Source organism: Dasypus novemcinctus, chromosome 30, assembly GCF_030445035.2.
Source record: "Dasypus novemcinctus isolate mDasNov1 chromosome 30, mDasNov1.1.hap2, whole genome shotgun sequence".
NCBI classification, from domain to species: Eukaryota; Metazoa; Chordata; class Mammalia; order Cingulata; family Dasypodidae; genus Dasypus; species Dasypus novemcinctus.
The window spans coordinates 30269946-30287683 of record NC_080702.1 but is presented as its reverse complement, the minus strand read 5'-3'; the positions used below and the strand labels follow the sequence as shown (position 1 = coordinate 30287683).

The 17738-nt window shown below is 43.0% G+C and overlaps 1 protein-coding gene across 2 annotated transcripts in view; it reads right to left on the bottom strand.

Annotated features, from left to right (window-relative positions):
• Positions 1 to 17738, bottom strand: part of LOC101411537 (adhesion G protein-coupled receptor E3-like) — a 74411-nt gene that overhangs the window by 22489 nt on the left and 34184 nt on the right. For both annotated transcript variants that reach the window (XM_071212772.1, XM_058290482.2), the window contains exons 2-3: positions 3524 to 3574; positions 1968 to 2096 (exon numbers count right to left, since the gene is read on the bottom strand). In XM_071212772.1, the coding sequence (XP_071068873.1) occupies positions 1968 to 2096; positions 3524 to 3542 (148 nt within the window). In that variant the 5' untranslated portion in view covers positions 3543 to 3574. The remainder of the gene's footprint in view (positions 1 to 1967; positions 2097 to 3523; positions 3575 to 17738) is intronic.

Genomic DNA, 17738 nt, shown 5'->3' with positions numbered 1-17738 from the left:
TCTCCTCCTCCTCCCCCTCCCTGTACCCCTTGCAACCTGCACTCTAACTTCTGTCTCTATGAACCTCAATATTCTCCAATATTTTCTTTTTAGTTACCATAGGACTTAAATTTAACATCCTAAATCTTTACCAATCTTACTTGCCTTGTTATCAACTTGACTTCAGTAATATACAGAAACTATTTTCCTCTACCCCTCTGTTTCCCCACCTTTATGAAGTTCTTGTCACAAATGACGTGCTTATACATTATGAGTGAGAAAACGACTTGTTTATGAGAAGAATCTTGATCTTGAGTTATAAGGATGAGTAGGGCTGGGCAGAAGAGGGTGTTTCAGGCAGAGGGAGTCCCAGGCAAATGACATGGAAGAAATGGGCATATATGTACAATGGACTATTATTCAGCATAAAAAGAACGAAGTCCTCGTGTATATGGGACAACGTGGATGAAACTTGAAGACATCATTTAAGTCGAATAAGCGTGACACAAAGGGAAAATATTGCATGGCCTGAATGGTGTGAAATAATTAGAATAAACAAAGTTGTAGAGTCAGATTCTAGAATATAGGTTACCAGGGGATGGGCTGGGGTAGAGAATGGGGAGTTAATGCCCAAAGTGCACAGCATTTCTATTGAAGTTGATCGCCAAGTTTTGGTATTGCATGAGAAGCCTCCACAGTTCCTGAAGTCCTGTCACATGCACTACTTCACTCAGCCCCTTCCGTCCTCACTAAGTCAATTCCATCATCCCCATTTTGTGGTTGCCTAGGACCAGGCTTCTTTCCTGGTGAAGGTTGTGTGGGTGGCATTTTCTGCCTTGTTAGTTAGTTGGGTGCCTCCTTCTACCCTGACTCTGGGCAATCAGAAAATTACCCATTCCCCAGCCATGACCATTTTACATGTGGATGTTACAGGCCGGTGAGGATGGTCAACCAACACACCCAGGAACGGAGAGAGTCTACAACTGCAAGCAGGAGAATTGCATCCGTCATGCATGTGGGATCTAAGCCCCCTCTCGATTTAGAGGTGGAGCAGACACCACCATCCCAGGACCCACGGGATGGGGGAATAAATGATGGATTAGAGTGGACTTACTGATATTCTGCTATAGAGCTATTGGGACTCCAGCAATGGAAGAAATTGTATCAGTGGTGTGGAGACAGTGGCCACAGGAGTTGTTGAAGGCAGGAAGAGGGAAGAAGAGGTATGAGGTGGGGCCATTTTTGGGACTTGGATTTGTACTGAATGATATTGTAGGGATAGATGCAGGACATATATATCCTGCCATAAATCACTGAATGGACTGGGGGAGAGTGTAAACTACAACATAGGCTGTGTAGCAGTGCTCCAAAGTGTACTCACTAAATGCAATGAATGTGCCACACTGATGAAAGAAGTTATTGATGTAGGAAGAGTGGGGGTGAGTGGGGAGTGGGGTATATGGGAACCTCATTTTTTTTTAAGATTTATTATTTATTTATTTCTCTCCCCTTCCTCCCCACCCCGCACCCCAGTTGTCTGCTCTCTGTGTCCATTCGCTGTGTGTTCTTCTGTGACCACTTCTATCCTCATCAGCGGCACTGGGACTCTGTGTTTCTTTTTCTTACATCATGTTGTTGTGTCAGCTTTTCATGTGTGTGACACCATTCCTGGTCAGGCTGCACTTTCTTTCGCGCTGGGCGACTCTCCTTCCGGGGCACACTCTTTGCATGTGGGGCTCCCCTATGCGGGGGACACCCCTGCGTGGCACAGAACTCCTTGTGCGCATCAGCAGTGCATGTGGGCCAGCTCCACACAGGTCAAGGAGGCCCTGGGTTTGAACAGCATGGACCTCCAATGCAGTAGACGGAAGCCCTAACCACTAGGCCAAGTCCGCTTCCCTCATGTTTTTTAATGTAACATTTTCTGTGATCTGTGTATTTTTAAAAAGTAATAGTAAGAAAAAAATTTTTTTTAATTATCCAGTTACCATTGCACTGCTCAAATGTCCACTGGGAGTCGAAGATTTCCACCCCAGATGTGGGACTGTATCCAGGATCGCAGGTACAGTGAGTGCTGCTGACACAATGACCGTTCAGGGGACACAGAGCACAGGTAGCTGCAGGAGGAGAGAAGCAGGTGATCGTCAGCGGGGAGGGGCCTCCCCTTACCGTGTGTTTAGGCTCCCAGGACATCAGAACGATGAAGATGCTGCTCTAGCTTGAACTGTGTCCCTCAAAAGGTCATGTTCAGGTTCTGACCTCCCCTGAGTGTGATCTTATTTGGAAGGAGGTGAGGCAGGAGGGACCTAAGGAGGAAGGGGGCAGAAGACCCAATAAGCCTGGTAGGAGAAACTGAGGCAAGGCCCGCTGGCTAGCATGAGCCTGCTGGGTCACCCAGGCAAGCTGGGAAGGGGCCAGCTTGCAAACCCAGCACCCAAAGGCTGCATTTCCAGAAGGCAGCCAGCAAGGAGGGGTGGGCGAGGGGGGCTTCACACCCACCCAGATTTCAGGGTCCCCCTCGCCTCATGGAGAGCGACCTCACGCCTCGTGACAGTGACCAGAAGTTCCTCACTGCTGGTCAAGCACACCAGGCCCTGCAGAGGTCACGGGGCAGCAGGCAGTGGACAGCACCCCACAGCCCTGGAGCCCGTGCCCTGAGCCCCTCCTTATCAGCGCAGACCCTGGCGTCCTGTGCCCCCATGAAATAGGGGAGCCCAGGGCAGAGCCTGTATTTTCTCCCTCGAAAGTGCCCATGTCCATTCCTCAGGGATGTGTCTTCTGTCCTCTTGCTCTACCCCCCCATAAATCCTCTGCCTGTTTCACTCGTCTGCGGCTCGTGCTTGAATTCCTTCTCGGGAAGAAGTCAGAACCTGGTCATTGGTGTCTGATCACAGAGGGTCTTTACAGGTGGAGTTAGTTAAATTAGGAGGGGCCAAGCTGGGTCAGGCTGGGTCCAGTCCGACATAACTGGTGTCCCCATAAGAAGGGGGAAGAGACACTGTCAGATGGATACTGTGTTTCTGGATTTCCTCTAGGTTCTTGGCTATGGTGCAGAAATGAATTTCAAGGGCGGCCGGGTGAGTTAGGCCAGTAATTTATTCAGGTTGGGAGGGAAGGGAAATGGGAGGAAAGAACAGAGGCAGGGGTCCCAGGTAGAGAGGAAGGGCCTGAAAAGGGATGAAGAGGGCTGATTTATAGGCTACCATTTCCGCTTACAGGTTGTAAATCCCCAGGTTTGCTTGTGTAGTGATGCAAGTGGAGGAGAAGGCAGCCAGAGTTTGGGTCAGAGGAGATAGAGCTCCTTCAGGCCTTGCACCTGGGTTTTGAAATGTTGATTATCCCACCCCTTTGATAATGGCAGGGGAGGAATTCCAGCTGTTTACTGCTTCTATTGCTTATTTTCCCCGTCAATCTCCCAGGAGGGCCCAATGATATATAATATAGCCATGAACCTTAATAAAATCCGGTAACAGTGTCAGATCTTGTCTTGGTCCAAACCCTCCCTGGCATTTGGCTTTGGAGGGGTCAGAGCCTAAGCACTCACCTTCAGCTGTGTGAGCCATGGTTCCTAACAAACTGAGCAGGAAGAGGAGCCCTGGAATAGAGAAGCAAAAAGGAGAGACATGAAACTATCAAGGAAAGATGCCAGGAGATCCCCCAAGGATTGTGTATCAGTTATCTATTGCCGTGTAACAAACAATCATAAAATGAAGCAGCTTAAAACAATGACCACACATGTGACTTTCTCTTCTGGTTTCTGGGAAGAGCTCAGCTGGGCAGTTCTGGCTCCCCTGAGGATGCAGTCGGAGAGTGGCTGGGGCTGGAGCTGCTGGGGCCTGACTGGGCATCTCCCGCTTCAAGTAATCTCAGGACCTCTCTGGCTGTGCCACTTGGGTGACCTCCCAGCACAGCGGCCTCAGTCGAGCTTCCATGGCACTTCACAGTTCTAACCCTGAACGTTCCAGCCAAAAGGGCAGACTTCCACCATATTTTCTCTTTTTACCAGATTTTTAAAGAATGTGTTTTATTTTACTAGATTTTTTTAAATTGTGGTTAAAAATATAAAATTTGCCATTTTGACCATTCTTAAGTAGACAATTCAGTGGTATTAATTACATCGACAAAGTTGTGCTGCCATCAAACCGCTCCCTATTTCCAATACTGTCATTGCTCCAAAAAGAAACACGATATGCATTGAGTAAGTCCCTACTCCCAGTCTGTCTCTATGCATTTTCCTATTCTAGATATTTCATGTAAGTGAGATTATATAGTATTTGCCCACTTGTGTCTGGCTTCTTCTTTCACTGAGCAGAATGTCTTCGTGGTTCTTCCATGATATAACATAAATAGTAACTACTCCATTGCTTCTTATGACTGAATAACATTCCATTGGGTGGATAAACCACATTAAAAAAAAGCAAATGTTTTATATCTATTAAAAAATGGTTTTGAATCAGCATTTAACCTTGAGTTTAACCTTTGAGCATCACATTGTGTGTATCTTATCTTATTTACAAATAATTTATTTTAATTGAGGTAAAATATACATAACAAAAATCACATTAACCATTTTAACTGGATAATTCTTAGATATTATGGACATTGACAATACCGTGTAACTTTCATCATTATCTATTTCCAAACTGCTTTCAGCACCCCAAACTGAAACTAGGACATCTTTAGCAGTAACTCCCATTTCCCCTCCCCCCACCCCCTGGTAACTACTATTCCACGATTCTGCTTCTATCTATGCATTTGCTTATTCCAAGTATTTCATTTAAGAGAAATCATAGAGGGTTGGTCCTTTTGTGTCTGTCTCATTTCACCCAACATAATGTCTTGAAGGTTCGTCCGTGTTGTAGCATGTGCCGGCACTTCATTCCTTTTTAAGATTGAACAATATTCCATTGAATGGATATGCCACATTTTGTTTATCCATTCATCTGCCAATAGACACTTGGGTTGCTTCCACCTTTTGGCTACTCTGAGTTATGCCACTAGGAACGTGGGTGTATGGATACCTGTCCGAATCCCCACATTCAATTAGTTTAGGTATATAGAGAGACCATATTTTGTTTGTCCATTTGTTCATTGATGAACATTTGGATTTTTCTGCCTTTTGGCTCTTCACAATATTCTCTTGGTTACAAGTGAGTCACAAGCCCACCCAGAGTCAAGTGGAGAAGAATTAGATTCTGCCTCCAGTTGGAGGAGAGGCAAGCCTCTAGAAACATGTCTTGGATGGGAGACAATGTTGTATCCTGTTCAGAAAATACAGCCTGTATTTTACAGCTCAGGCTTGTGGCTGGTCTTGCCTCCTATAGCAGTTGATACTATTGATGAATTCCCAAAAGAAATATTCGATTATGTTTATTAACTGGTCTTTTCCTCTGGGCATATTAAATTATATTAGATTCAGAGTTTACTTGATTCCCTTGAGCCAGTAGGATGTTGAGTCCCTGCCCCTTCCTGGGTGGGGACTCACAGATAAAAGGCATGGCAAAGGACACAACTGAGGGCTTTTAATGTTGGGGTTTTTTTTTCTTTCTTTGATTTTGAGAAGGAAAAATTATTTATTTATGGCCAACCGGACTCAGGAGATTTCTGTTTCAAACCCAAGCCTCGAACAAGATTTTCAAGTTCTTTTCATACAGGGTGGGGAGTCAAATGGTGCTTTTATCAAAGAAAACTACTTTCTTTGTTAGTTAAGTGTTTGCCTGAGTACCAGGTAGGTTTTGAATTAAATGTTGGAGTTTCGATGTTGGAGTTTGATGCTGAAGTCTTAAGCTAGAGCCCCAGGAAGTAAGCACACAGAGGAAAGAGAAACCAGCCCTGGGAAGAGAGGAATGCTGAGCCCAGAGAGAGGCAAGACCCTGAAAGGCAGGAACCCAGGAAGCCTGAACCCTGGCAGATGTTGGCAGCCATCTTGCTCCAACGTGTGAAAATAGACTTTGGTGAGGGAAGTGACTTATGCTTATGGCCTGGTATCTGCAAGCTCCTATCCCAAAATAATACACTTTATAAAAGCCAACAGGCTTCTGGTTTTTGCATCAGCACCCCTTTGTCTGACTGATACCCTTTACCAACTTCATTCAGCTCCCTCAAAGGTCCAAAGTTGCTGGGTACATGGATGAATTCTCTTCTCTCCCTTTTCTAGTAAATCTTCCTTCACTCTGATCTCTAGTTCTCTTCTTGCCTTGTGTTACATGATAAATTGTATCTCCCAAAAAAGGTATAACCCCTGGTAACTTAGTATGTGACCTTATTTGGAAATACAGTCTTTGCAGATGGAATTAGTTGGTTCCCTGGTATGGTGGTTGACCATCCCCACCTCCCTGTTAGCTGACATGGGTAAGTCCAACAAAAGGTGTTAACCTTTAATCTGCTAAATTGTGAGGAGATCTTTGAGTTCCTTGGGCAGATACCAGGTGGGCAGGAGTGTCCTGGGCAACAATTATTTACAAATGGTGTGGCAATAGTTCAGTATGTAAACCAATGTGGGTTTTTTTGGTGTGTGTTGTTGAAGGTTTCATTGCCCATTTATAACCTGTTTACTGCCCAGAAAGTGATCCCTGATCATGGAAGGGACTTTGTTCACCAAGTGAAGTGATGGTGCAGATGAACCTGGGCTAGTTTGGTGGAGCTGGGATGAAGTTCAATTTCTGTGCATGATATGAGGGTGGGATTGGAAGGCAGGAGAGAAGAACTGAGGCTGAACGGCTGAGGCAGTTAGGGAGCGTTGTCATGGCTCCCTGGGGAGGGTTCTGGAGCGGGAGAAGGTGTAGGTGGTTGGGAAGGAGGACTTGGAGGAGATGGGGTTTATTAGAGTCAAATGAGGCTTGTTCCTGTGATTGTAGCCACTCCTCCATTCTCCTATGACCTTGACTGGTGATGGCTGTGGGAGAGGATTTCCTTTGTGGGGAATTGGGCAAAGTTCTCAGCCTTATCTCAACAACTCCTATTGGAAATTGAACTGTTACTACATATCGGACCCTGTCCTCAGAACTTTACACTCGTCAACTTACTTGAGCTTTGAACAACTTTAGGAGGTAAATTCTCTTAGCATCATTTCCATTTTGCAGATTAAGAAACAGAGGCACACATATGATCTGGCACTCACTCTACCAGGAATATATCTAGAAGAACTGAAAACAGTGACATGAGCAGACATCTGCACCTGATGTTCATAGCAGCATTGTTCACAGTTGCCAAAAGATGGAAACAACCCAAGTGTCCATCAATGGATGAATGGATAAAGAAAATGTGGTATGTACATATGATGGAATACTATTCAGCTGTGAGGTGAAATGAAACTTGGACACATATGATAACATGGGTGAATCTTGAAGACATTATGCTTAGTAAAATAAGCCAGACACAAGGATAAATATTGTAGGGTCTCAGTAATATGAACTAAATATGAAAAATAAACACATGGAGTTGAAAACTAGAGTACAGGTTACTAGGAGATAGGATGAGGGGTGAAAAGGGGTACTGATGCTTATTGTATGTAGAAGTTTTAATGAGCTTGACTGTAAAAGTGTGGAAATGGATAGAGTTGATGATAAAACATTATAATGAATAGCAGGTGGTTTATAAATGGAATTGTGGCTGAAAGGGATAGCCAAGGGATGTAAATGTCAATTGAAAGAAAGCTAGAAAATAATCTAGGGACTGCATAATGTCATGAACCTGGAGGTGGATGAGGATTGTGGTTAATAGTTGTGGCAGTTTGATATTATTGATGAATTCCCAAAAGAAATACTGATTGTGTTTGTAAATTGGTCTGTTCCTCTGGGCTTGTGATACCCTTTGATCATATTAAATTCAGAAGTTTCACTTTTACTTGAGTAAATTAATATTAGGGCTTTGATTCAACCACATCAGTAGGACATTGTGTGCCTGCCTCCTTGGTGGGTGGATGCTCACACAGAAATACATGGAGAAGGAGAACATAGAAAAGATTACTTTTGGCTGCCAGAGCCCTGAGGAGAGAGCCAAGCCATTCACCTGATAGTTTGTAGCTGAAGAGACCAGAGCCCTGAACAGCTGAGAAATCCCAGAAAGAAACAAGCCCTGTGGAGAGAGACAAGCCTTATACTAGCCTATGGCTGAGAATGGAAGGAGTTTGGACCACGGAGCCTTAGGAAGAAGAGGAAGGCTGAACTCTCAAGGATGTCGGCAGCCATCTTGCTCCAACTCGTGGCAACAGACTTTGGTGAGGGACGTAACTTAGGCTTGATGACCTTGTGACTGTAAGCTTCTACCCTGAATAAATACCTTTTCTAAATGCCAACAGATTTCTGGTACTTTGCATCAGCACCCCTTTGACTGACTAATACAACAGGAGAAATACAAGAGTGTTCTTTTAGAAACTAGAACAAATGCCCATCACTTTTATAGTGTGGTAAGAATATGGAGATGCATGGGAAAAATACAACTAATGTAACCCATGGACATTAGTTCAAAGCAATACTGGAATGTTCTTCCATCAGTGTCAAAGAAGCTACTGTGTAACCAATAAGGGGTAATGGAAAAAATACACCAAGTGTATGCTGAAGACCATAATTAGTGGTAATAGTCTGATTAAGTTCTCTCATAATCTGTAGCAAATGTTCCACAACAATGTAAGGTGTTGGTGGAAGGGTGTTGTATGACGTATTAGTCAGCCAAAGAGGTGTTGATATAAAATACCAGAAATCTGTTGTCTTTTATAAAGGGTATTTATTTGGGGTAGGAGCTTACAATCACACGGCCATGAAGAATGAGTTACTTCCCTCACCAAAGTCCGTTGCCAAGTGTTGGAGTAAGATGGCTGCCGCCTCTGCCAGGGTTTAGCTTTCTCTTCCTTTTAGGGCTCCGTAGTCCCAACTTCTTCCAATCTCAGCTGCAGGCTGGCATAAGGCTCATCTCTCTTCCCGGGGCTCATCTCTTTCCAGGCTCAGTTGCTCTGCTCTCTCCACAAGGCAAGCTGGAAACTCTCAGCTGAATGGCGTGGCTCTCTCCCCGGGGCTCCAACATCAAAGCAAAGCTCTCTCCTCTGCCATGTTGTTTTCCCTGTGAGTCTCCACCCACCAAGGGGGCGGGGCTCAAGGTCCTACTCACAAGTCTGAGTCAAAGCCCTCATCTTAATTTAATCAAGTAAAAGTGAAACCTCTGAATTCACTACAATCAAAGGGTATCATGCCCATAGGAACAGACCAGTTTACAAACATAATCAATATCTCTTTTGGAATTCACCAATAATATCAAACCGCCACATATGGTTTTAAATAGCTTATGAATGATTGCTTTGTAATCACGATTTTTGTAAAAGAAAAGAAACAGAGGCACAGAGAGGTTCAGTTACTTGCCCTATTCCCCAGAGCTAGTCAATGGCAGAGCTGAGATTTAAAATCAAGCTGTGGTATAGGTTTTTGGGTGAGGAGGGGGAATGGGGAATTAAGGCACGATGGTGTAGAGTTTCTGTCCAAAGTGTTGGGCAGTTCTGGTAATGGAAGGTGGTGAGGGAAGCACAACGTTGTGAATGTACTTAGTCCCACTGAGTGATGTACTTTGAAGTGGTTGAAATGGGAAACTTTATGTTGTAAATCTATATCCCCAAGTCAGAAAAGAGAGGGAGAGACTAAAGAGACAGTGACAATTTAATGCAATACCTGATCCTGGACTGGGTCTAATAATGGAGGTGAAAATGGCAACAAGGACATTTTTGAAGCTTATGAAATAATTGCACTGTAGACTGTAAGCTTTATATCAGTGTTAAGTTACTTGAACTTGACAGCTGTACTTAAAGTGGTTACATAAGTGAATCTCCTTGCTCTTAGGAAATGTACATGGAAGTATTGAGTGTTCACGGAGCAGGATGTGCTCAACTTACTTTCAGATGTTTAGAAAATTGATAGATAAATAGTTAGAAAGATAGATGAATGGATGGCTAGTTAGCTAGATTGATGAATAGTGGTAGATAGATGGATGGGTAGAATAGTGATAGATGATAAAGATAGAGTGATAGGTGGTAGATGAATGAAGGATAAATGAATGGATGGATAGACAGATGATCGATGATGAGAAAAATGATAGAATGAAACAGCAAATATGGGGGAAAAGTTGGTGGATCTGAATATGAGTGGGGGTATATTGGAATTCTCTCTATGGTTTTTGTGGGTTTTTTTCCCTGTGCTTGAGATTGTTTGCACATTTTTTATTGAGGTAAAATTCATATAACATAAAATTAACCTATTTAAAAGTACAGTCAGTGACGTTTTACTAAATTTACTAAATTTAAATTCATATAACATAAAATTAGCCTGTTAAAAGTACAGTCAGTGACATTTACTAAATTTATTAATATTTACAATATTGTGCATCAGCTTTATCTAATTTCAGAACATTTTTATCCCCTCCAAAGGAAACCCCATACCCACAAAACAAGTTCCTCCACATTCCACTCCCCACAATCCCTATGAACCTTTAATTTTCTATCTGTCCCTATGAATTTACCTATTCTGGATACTCCATAAAATGGAATCTTTTAAAAATGAGACATTTTGTATCTGGCTTCTTCCACATACCATGTTTTCAAGATTTTTCCAAGTTATATCTTGTACCATTACTTCATTCATGTTTTTTTAGGAGGTACTGGGGATTGAACCCAGGACTTTGTATATAGAAAGCAGGTGCTCAACCATTTTTACAGCTGAACCAAATTCCGGTGTATGGATATTTCACATTTTGGGAATCCATTCATTAGGTGATAGGTATTTGGGTTGTTTCCAGCAGTTTGCTATTGTGAATAAGGCTGCTGTGAATATTTGTGTACAATTACTTGACTATCTCTCTTCAGGTTTGTGAGGTATATATCAAGGGAGAGACCTGCTGGATATCTGCTAATTCTGTATATTACTTATTGAGGACCTGCCCAGATATCTTCGACAGTGGTTGCACCATTGCACACATCCGCCAGCAATGCAGAAGGATTCCTGCTTCTCCACATCCTCCCCAACAGTTATTTTAGATTTTCAAAAACAGGATAACCATCCTAGAGGGTGTGAAGATTTGTATTATTTTTGCAACCGTTTTGTAAGTTTGAAATTACTTCAAAATAAAAAGTGGGGGAAAAAACCAACACACGAGGCTGTGGGCTCAGGCATGTAACCTACCATGTCACATGGGCTTTCTCATATATCCCACGTGGCACTGCATACTCAGAATTGCCACACATATTATAGACGCTGTAAATTGTCGTATTTATTTTGGCAGTTTTCTGGCAGATGGAAGTAAAGTGACTTGAGGAAGGGACTCATTTTCCTCATCCACAAAATTGCCCAATGTGCTGGCAGTGGCCCTTTAAAAGTGGGTGGGTCTTGACATAGATGTGCAATGGACACAACCAGTCCAATGTCCACAGAGAAAATGTGGCATTGGTGTGGGAAGGGTGGCCATGGTGGCCGCTGGGTGCGGGGAATGGGAGGAAGAAATGAGATGTGGAGGCGTTTTCAGGACTTGGAGTTGTCCTGGGTGGTGCTTCACGGACAATTACCGGACATTGTAGATCCTCCCAGAGCCCACTGGATGGAACATGGGAGAGTGTGGGCTATGATGTGGACCATTGACCATGAGGTGCAGCGATGCCCAGAGATGTACTTACCTATTGCAATGAATGTGTCATGATGATGGGAGAGAGTATTGCTGTGGGGGGAGTGGGGGGTGGGGGCGGTGGGGTTGAATGGGACTTCATATTTTTTTAATGTAATATTTTTTAAAAAATGAATAAAAAATTAAAATAAAATAAAATAAAAGTGGGTGGGTGGTCCCTGGCACTGAGGGGTTACTACCAGGCATCAACTCTCAATGCAACTGGAAAGAGACCTTGACCAAAAGGGGAAAAGGTAAAGACAAATGCATTTCTATGGCTAAGAGACTTCAGAATCGGGAGGTCATTCCAGAGGTTACGCTTAGGAGCTCATTGGCTGCCCAAGTAGATACTGCCCCAAATAGCAGGGCTCTTAAGGTCTCTGGAGACACCCGGACAGCTCAGGAATTTGGTGCCTTGCCAGTGGGCCCTACTTTGGAATTTAGGATCCTCAGTGTGATGGAGTTGGACTCAGTTGTGGATTCCCTACACAGGGCTCTTCTGGCCCTTCTATTTGAACCTATAGTTAGTACTAGAGTTGATAGGTGTATGGTAAAGAGACTTAACTCTTTGGGCTGTCCATGTGCCAGCTGGGACCTGAATCTCAACAGAGTTGCAACACCTACTCTCCAGTTCATTGGACTCACCCAGGACAATCATCAAGGAGATGGTGATGGACAATGCCCATCCTAAGGAACAAAGAAAGTCTGCAATGCAAGCAAGATAGTTCCATCGATCTACCTCATAGGATCTAAGTCCCCTCTCAATTAGAGGAGGAGTGGGCACCACCATCCCAGAATCCTCATGATTGGGGAATGAATGATGCATTAGAGCAGATTTACTGTTATTCTACTATAGACTTATTGTTATTCTAGCAATAGAAGAAATACATATCATTGATGTGGAGGCAGTGGCCACTAGAAGTACTGAGGGAAAAATAGGTATAATACGGTGGTGTTTTCAGGACATTGGAATTGTCCTGAATGACACAACAATCACATGACAGATACAGGTCATTATATATCTTGCCATAACTTACAAAATCGTGTGGGAGAGTATATACTACAATGTAAACTATAATCCACACTTAGTGACAATGCTTCAAAATGTGTTCATCAATTTCAATGAATGTACCACACTAATGAAAGACGTTGTTAATGTGGGAAAATGTGGGCAGGCTAGGGAGTGGGGCATATGGGAATCCCCTATATACATATATATTTTACATTTTTTTATTGTATTTTTTGAAGATACATAGATTCACAAAAAAAAGTTACAATAAAAATGTTACATTAAAAATACCTCACACCCACCCCACCCCACTCCTCCCACATCAACGACCTCTTCCCTCATCGTGGCACATTCATTGCATTTGGTGAATAGTTTATGTAACAGTTATGTAACATAGTTTATGTAACAGTTATGTAAGAAGTAGCTTTAAAAAAATAAAAAATATTTTAAAAAACAAGAGCAGGTGGGTGGAAAATACTAACTCCATTTGGACCTCCCTGTATTAGTTTCTTGAGACTACTGTAACAAATGGTCATGAACTTAGTGGCTTAAAATAATGCAGATTTATTCTCTTACAGTTCTGGCAGTCAGAAGTCAAGATATTGTCAGGGCCGGTTCCTTTTGGAGGCTCTGAGGGGAGAATCCATTTCTTTGCCTTCTCCAGCTTCCAGAGGCTACTCACATTCCTTGCCTTATGGCTCCTTCCATTTTCAAAGAGAGCAGTGCAGCAATTTTTCTCCTCTCTGATCTCCTCCCTCTCTCTTACAAGGAGCTTTGTAATTACACCCCATCTCAAGAACCTTAACTTAATCACATCCCCAAGGTCCCTTTACGGTGTGTGATTACTTTTAATTTTATGATATTATTATTTTAATTCTTTTCTGTGGCCAGTGTTTTTCTGTTTTTATTTTCTTTTTAAGATTTATTTTTTATTTATTTCTCTCCCCTTCCTGCCCCCCTCCCCATGTCTGCTCTCTGTGTCCATTCGCTGTGTGTTCTTCTGTGACTGCTTGCATTCTTGTCAGCAGCGCTGGGAATCTGTGTCTTTTTTTTGTTGCATCATCTTGCTGCATCAGCTCTCCGTTTATGCAGCGTCATTCCACTTTTCTCTTATAGGGTGGCTCCACTTTTCTCTTATAGGGTGGCTCTCCATATGGGGCACATTCCTTGTGCGTGGGGCTCCCCTCCATGGGGGACACTGCTGTGTGGCACCGCACTCCTTGCACAACATCAGCACTGCACGTGGGTCAGCTCACCACACGGGTCAGGAGGCCCTGGGTTTGAACCTTGGACCTCCCATGTGGTAGGCGGATGATCTATCTGTTGAGCCAAATCTGCTTCCCCAATTTTTTTTTTTTTAGATTCAAAGGACTTCCCTTATTATTGATTTTTTAACCTTTTTTATTTTTAAATGAGCTTTAGCTTTCATAAATGTTACATAAAAAATATAGGAGATTCCCATAAATCCCATCCCCTCCCCTTCCCACACTTTCCCCTATTAACAACATTCTTCATTAGTGTGGTACATTTGTTACAAGTGATGAAGGCATATTGAAGCTCTGCTGCTAACCATGGTCTAAAGTTGACATTCCATTTTGCCTGTGGTTAGATTTATATGCCACCTTGGCTAGACTATAGCTTTATTCATTTAATCAGACACCCGTTGTAGCAGTTTGATATTATGGATGAATTCCAAAAAGAAATACTGAGTTATGTTTGTAATCTGGTCTGTACCTGGGCATGATTGAGTTATGATTAGGGCATTGAGTCCCCACCCATTGGTGGGTGGAGACTCACAGGTAAAAGGCATGGCAAAGGACAGAGTTGGGGGTTCTGATGTTGGAGTTTTGATGCTGGGCTTTGATGCAGAAGACTTAAGCTGGAGCCCCAGGAAGTAAGCCAGCCCCAGGAAGAGAGGAACCTTGAACCTAGAGAAAAGCAAGCCCCAGGAACATAGGAACCCAGGAAGCCTGAACCCTCACAGCCGTCGGCAGTCATCTTGCTCCAAATAGACCAAATAAATACCCTTTATAAAAACCAACCAATTTCTGGTATTCTGCATCAGCACCCCTTTGGCTGACTAATATACCCATCTAGGTGTTGCTGTGAAGGTATTTTGCAGATGTGGCTAGCACCTACAACCAGTGGACTCTAAGTAAAGGGGATAACTGGACACTGTGGGTGGGTCTCGTCCAATCGGTTCAAGGCCTCAAGAGCAAGAACTGAGGGTTCCCCCAGACAAAGAAGTTCTGCCTCGAGATGGCAACTTTAACTCCTGCCTGAGTTTCTAGCCTGTTGACCCGCTGTTGTGAATTAGATTGTGTCCCCACCCCCAGATTATGTTGAGTCCTAAACCAAGTCTGAATGTGAACTTATTTAGAAATAGGCTCTTGGAAGGTGTGAATAGTTGAAATGAAGCCAAGCAGGAGCAGCGTGGTCCTAAGCTGATACGAGTGCTTAGGAGAAGGCAGAGGGGAGGGTGGAGAATGCCACGTGTCACCAAGGCAGAGGGCACCATGCGTTTCCAGCACGCTGGAAGGAATGGGGCAGAGTCTTCCCTGCAGAGCTCAAAGCCAGCACAGCCTTGCCGACACCTTCACTCCAGACTTCTTGCCGCCAGGACTATGACACGACAGGTTTTTGTTGTTTGAAGCCACCAGATCGTGGTTCTTTGTACGGCAGTCCCGGGAAAGCCAGACACCTGCTCAACTGCGGGGGCCAGTTCCTTAAAATGAACCTCTAGATACGTTGTTGAGAAATAAAAAGCATACCCTTACAAAATACCTAACAAGTCACTCCTGCCCCCGCTTCTGTACATCAGCCTGTGATCACAGGGCTTGGTAGGAAGATAGCAAGTGAATGATTCCTGCCCCCTGCTTCTGTAAATCAGCCTGTGAAAGCTTGGCTGGGTAGGAAGATGTCAAAAGAGTGACTCTCCCCACCCCCCACTTCTGTAAATCAGCCCATAACATTGCACCAGCCTTCTGCCTCTGTAACCCCTGCTTGCAAAATTTCGCCTAGCAACACGTCAGCCAATGAGCAAAAGTTACGCTGATCCTACCTGAAATCCTGTATAAACCTTTGAAAACTGAAAAACGGGTCTCAGAATTTGGAGACTGACTCTCTTTTGGGCCGGCGTGTAGTAAAACTGTTCCTCCTTCCCTCTCTAGAGTGCCGGTTGTGAGTTTCTATTCTTCGGTAGTCCTGGCTTTGCTGCAACAATGTAAAGAGATTTATCTCTCTTTCAATATGTATAGATATATAGAAATAGATATACACTCTGTTCTCCAGAGAAACAGAATCAATATGATGTATACAGTAGAAATATATACATAGCATATAAATATATACATCTACATCTATATCTAATCTGTCTATTTTTATATCTATCTATATATTATATTATCTATCCACATATCTACCTACCTAACATCTATCTCTTTGTAACATATCTTCTATCTATCATCTATCTATCTGTATCTATCCATCCATTTCCCCATCTTCATATCTACTTATCTTTATGTCTTCTATCTATCATCTATTCAACTATCATATCTATCAATCATATCTATCTGTTGTCTATCATCTATCATATTTATCACCTACTATCATATCTATCATTCACATCTATCTAATCTATGAATCATATCAATCATCTATTCATCTACCTATTCTATCAATCATATCATTATCTATCTATCATCTATTATATCTATCAAACATATTCATCTATCCTATCCTACCTTTCATATCTATCATATCTAGTATCTATCATACCCATTATCTATCATCTATCATATCTATTATATTTATCTACCTATTCTATCCTATCATCTATAATATCTAGCTTTCTATCATATCTATCCTATCTATCATCTCTAATATTTATCTATCTATATCTTTCTATCATCTCATCCATCCTATCATCTATCTATCTATCTGTATCTATCCTATCTATCTTATCTATCTACCTACCTACCTGTCCACCTATCTATCATCTATCTATCTGGTTTCTCTGGAGATCCCTGGCTGGTCCACCATGCCAGGTAACATATTCACAGTTCTGGGATTAGGGCATGGATATATTGGGAGCCACTACTCAGCCTTCCTCACCCCTACTCTTCCCTTAGACAGTGCCAGGTCTGACTCGAGACCAATTACTTATGCTCTTGAACTCACTGTGCATTTTGATATCTTGCTCCTCCAATGAGTATGTTCTCAGCTGGACTGTGAAATGCTCAATAGCATGGTCTACTCATATTTCTTTTATATTCCCCTTCCTCCTCGTTATGTCTAATAATTAATTTATAGGAGCCACAAAAGCATTCCATGGTGACCGTGGCTCACAGCTCATCTCGTAAACCACATGACTGCGAAGTGTGACATTTCCAAAGACTCAAGCTTTTGCTCAAGACCAGTTCTCAGGGTCTCTTTCCAGCCCAACCAGAGACCCTATGCTCATTTCTATGGGAGTGGGTCTTAGAGGAGGGTTTCCAAAGAGTCATTTGCACGCTGGACTTCTAGAAGTTTAAGGGACTTTAGAAAGCAGCATTCATTTTGCAGGTATGGAAACAGGTCCCTCAGGGGTCAAGCGGCTCAGACACCAGTTGTGTAACCTGGGCCAGTTGCTCAATTTCCCTAAGTTTCCTCATGTGCAACAAAATGACAGCATTATCTCCCTCATAAGGGCCGTGGGGAGGATTTAATTAAGGGAACGCTTGTAAAGCAGTTTGCATAATGTCTGACTGCGATGCTCCATAAATGACAGCTGCCTCCATTATCATTTCTAGAATCTTATTCTAAATCTCGATTTAATCCTCATTCCACCACACTGCCTCTTCCATGTGAAGTGATGTGGGCAGAGAGTTCATGGGTTGCTGAAATTTACAAACAGTCCATCTCAGAAGTGCCTCTGCCTCTGGTTACCAAAGAGCACAAATATATACTGAACACCTCTGAGACGTCAGACGGTGGGGAGGGGCTGCAGGGGGAGGAGGCTATGGCCTTTGCCTTCAGGTGGCTTATATAAATTTTTTTTTAACTTTGAATTTCACAATAATTTCAAACTTACAGGACAGTTGTGAAAATAATGCAACACCCATACAGAGTAGTCAAC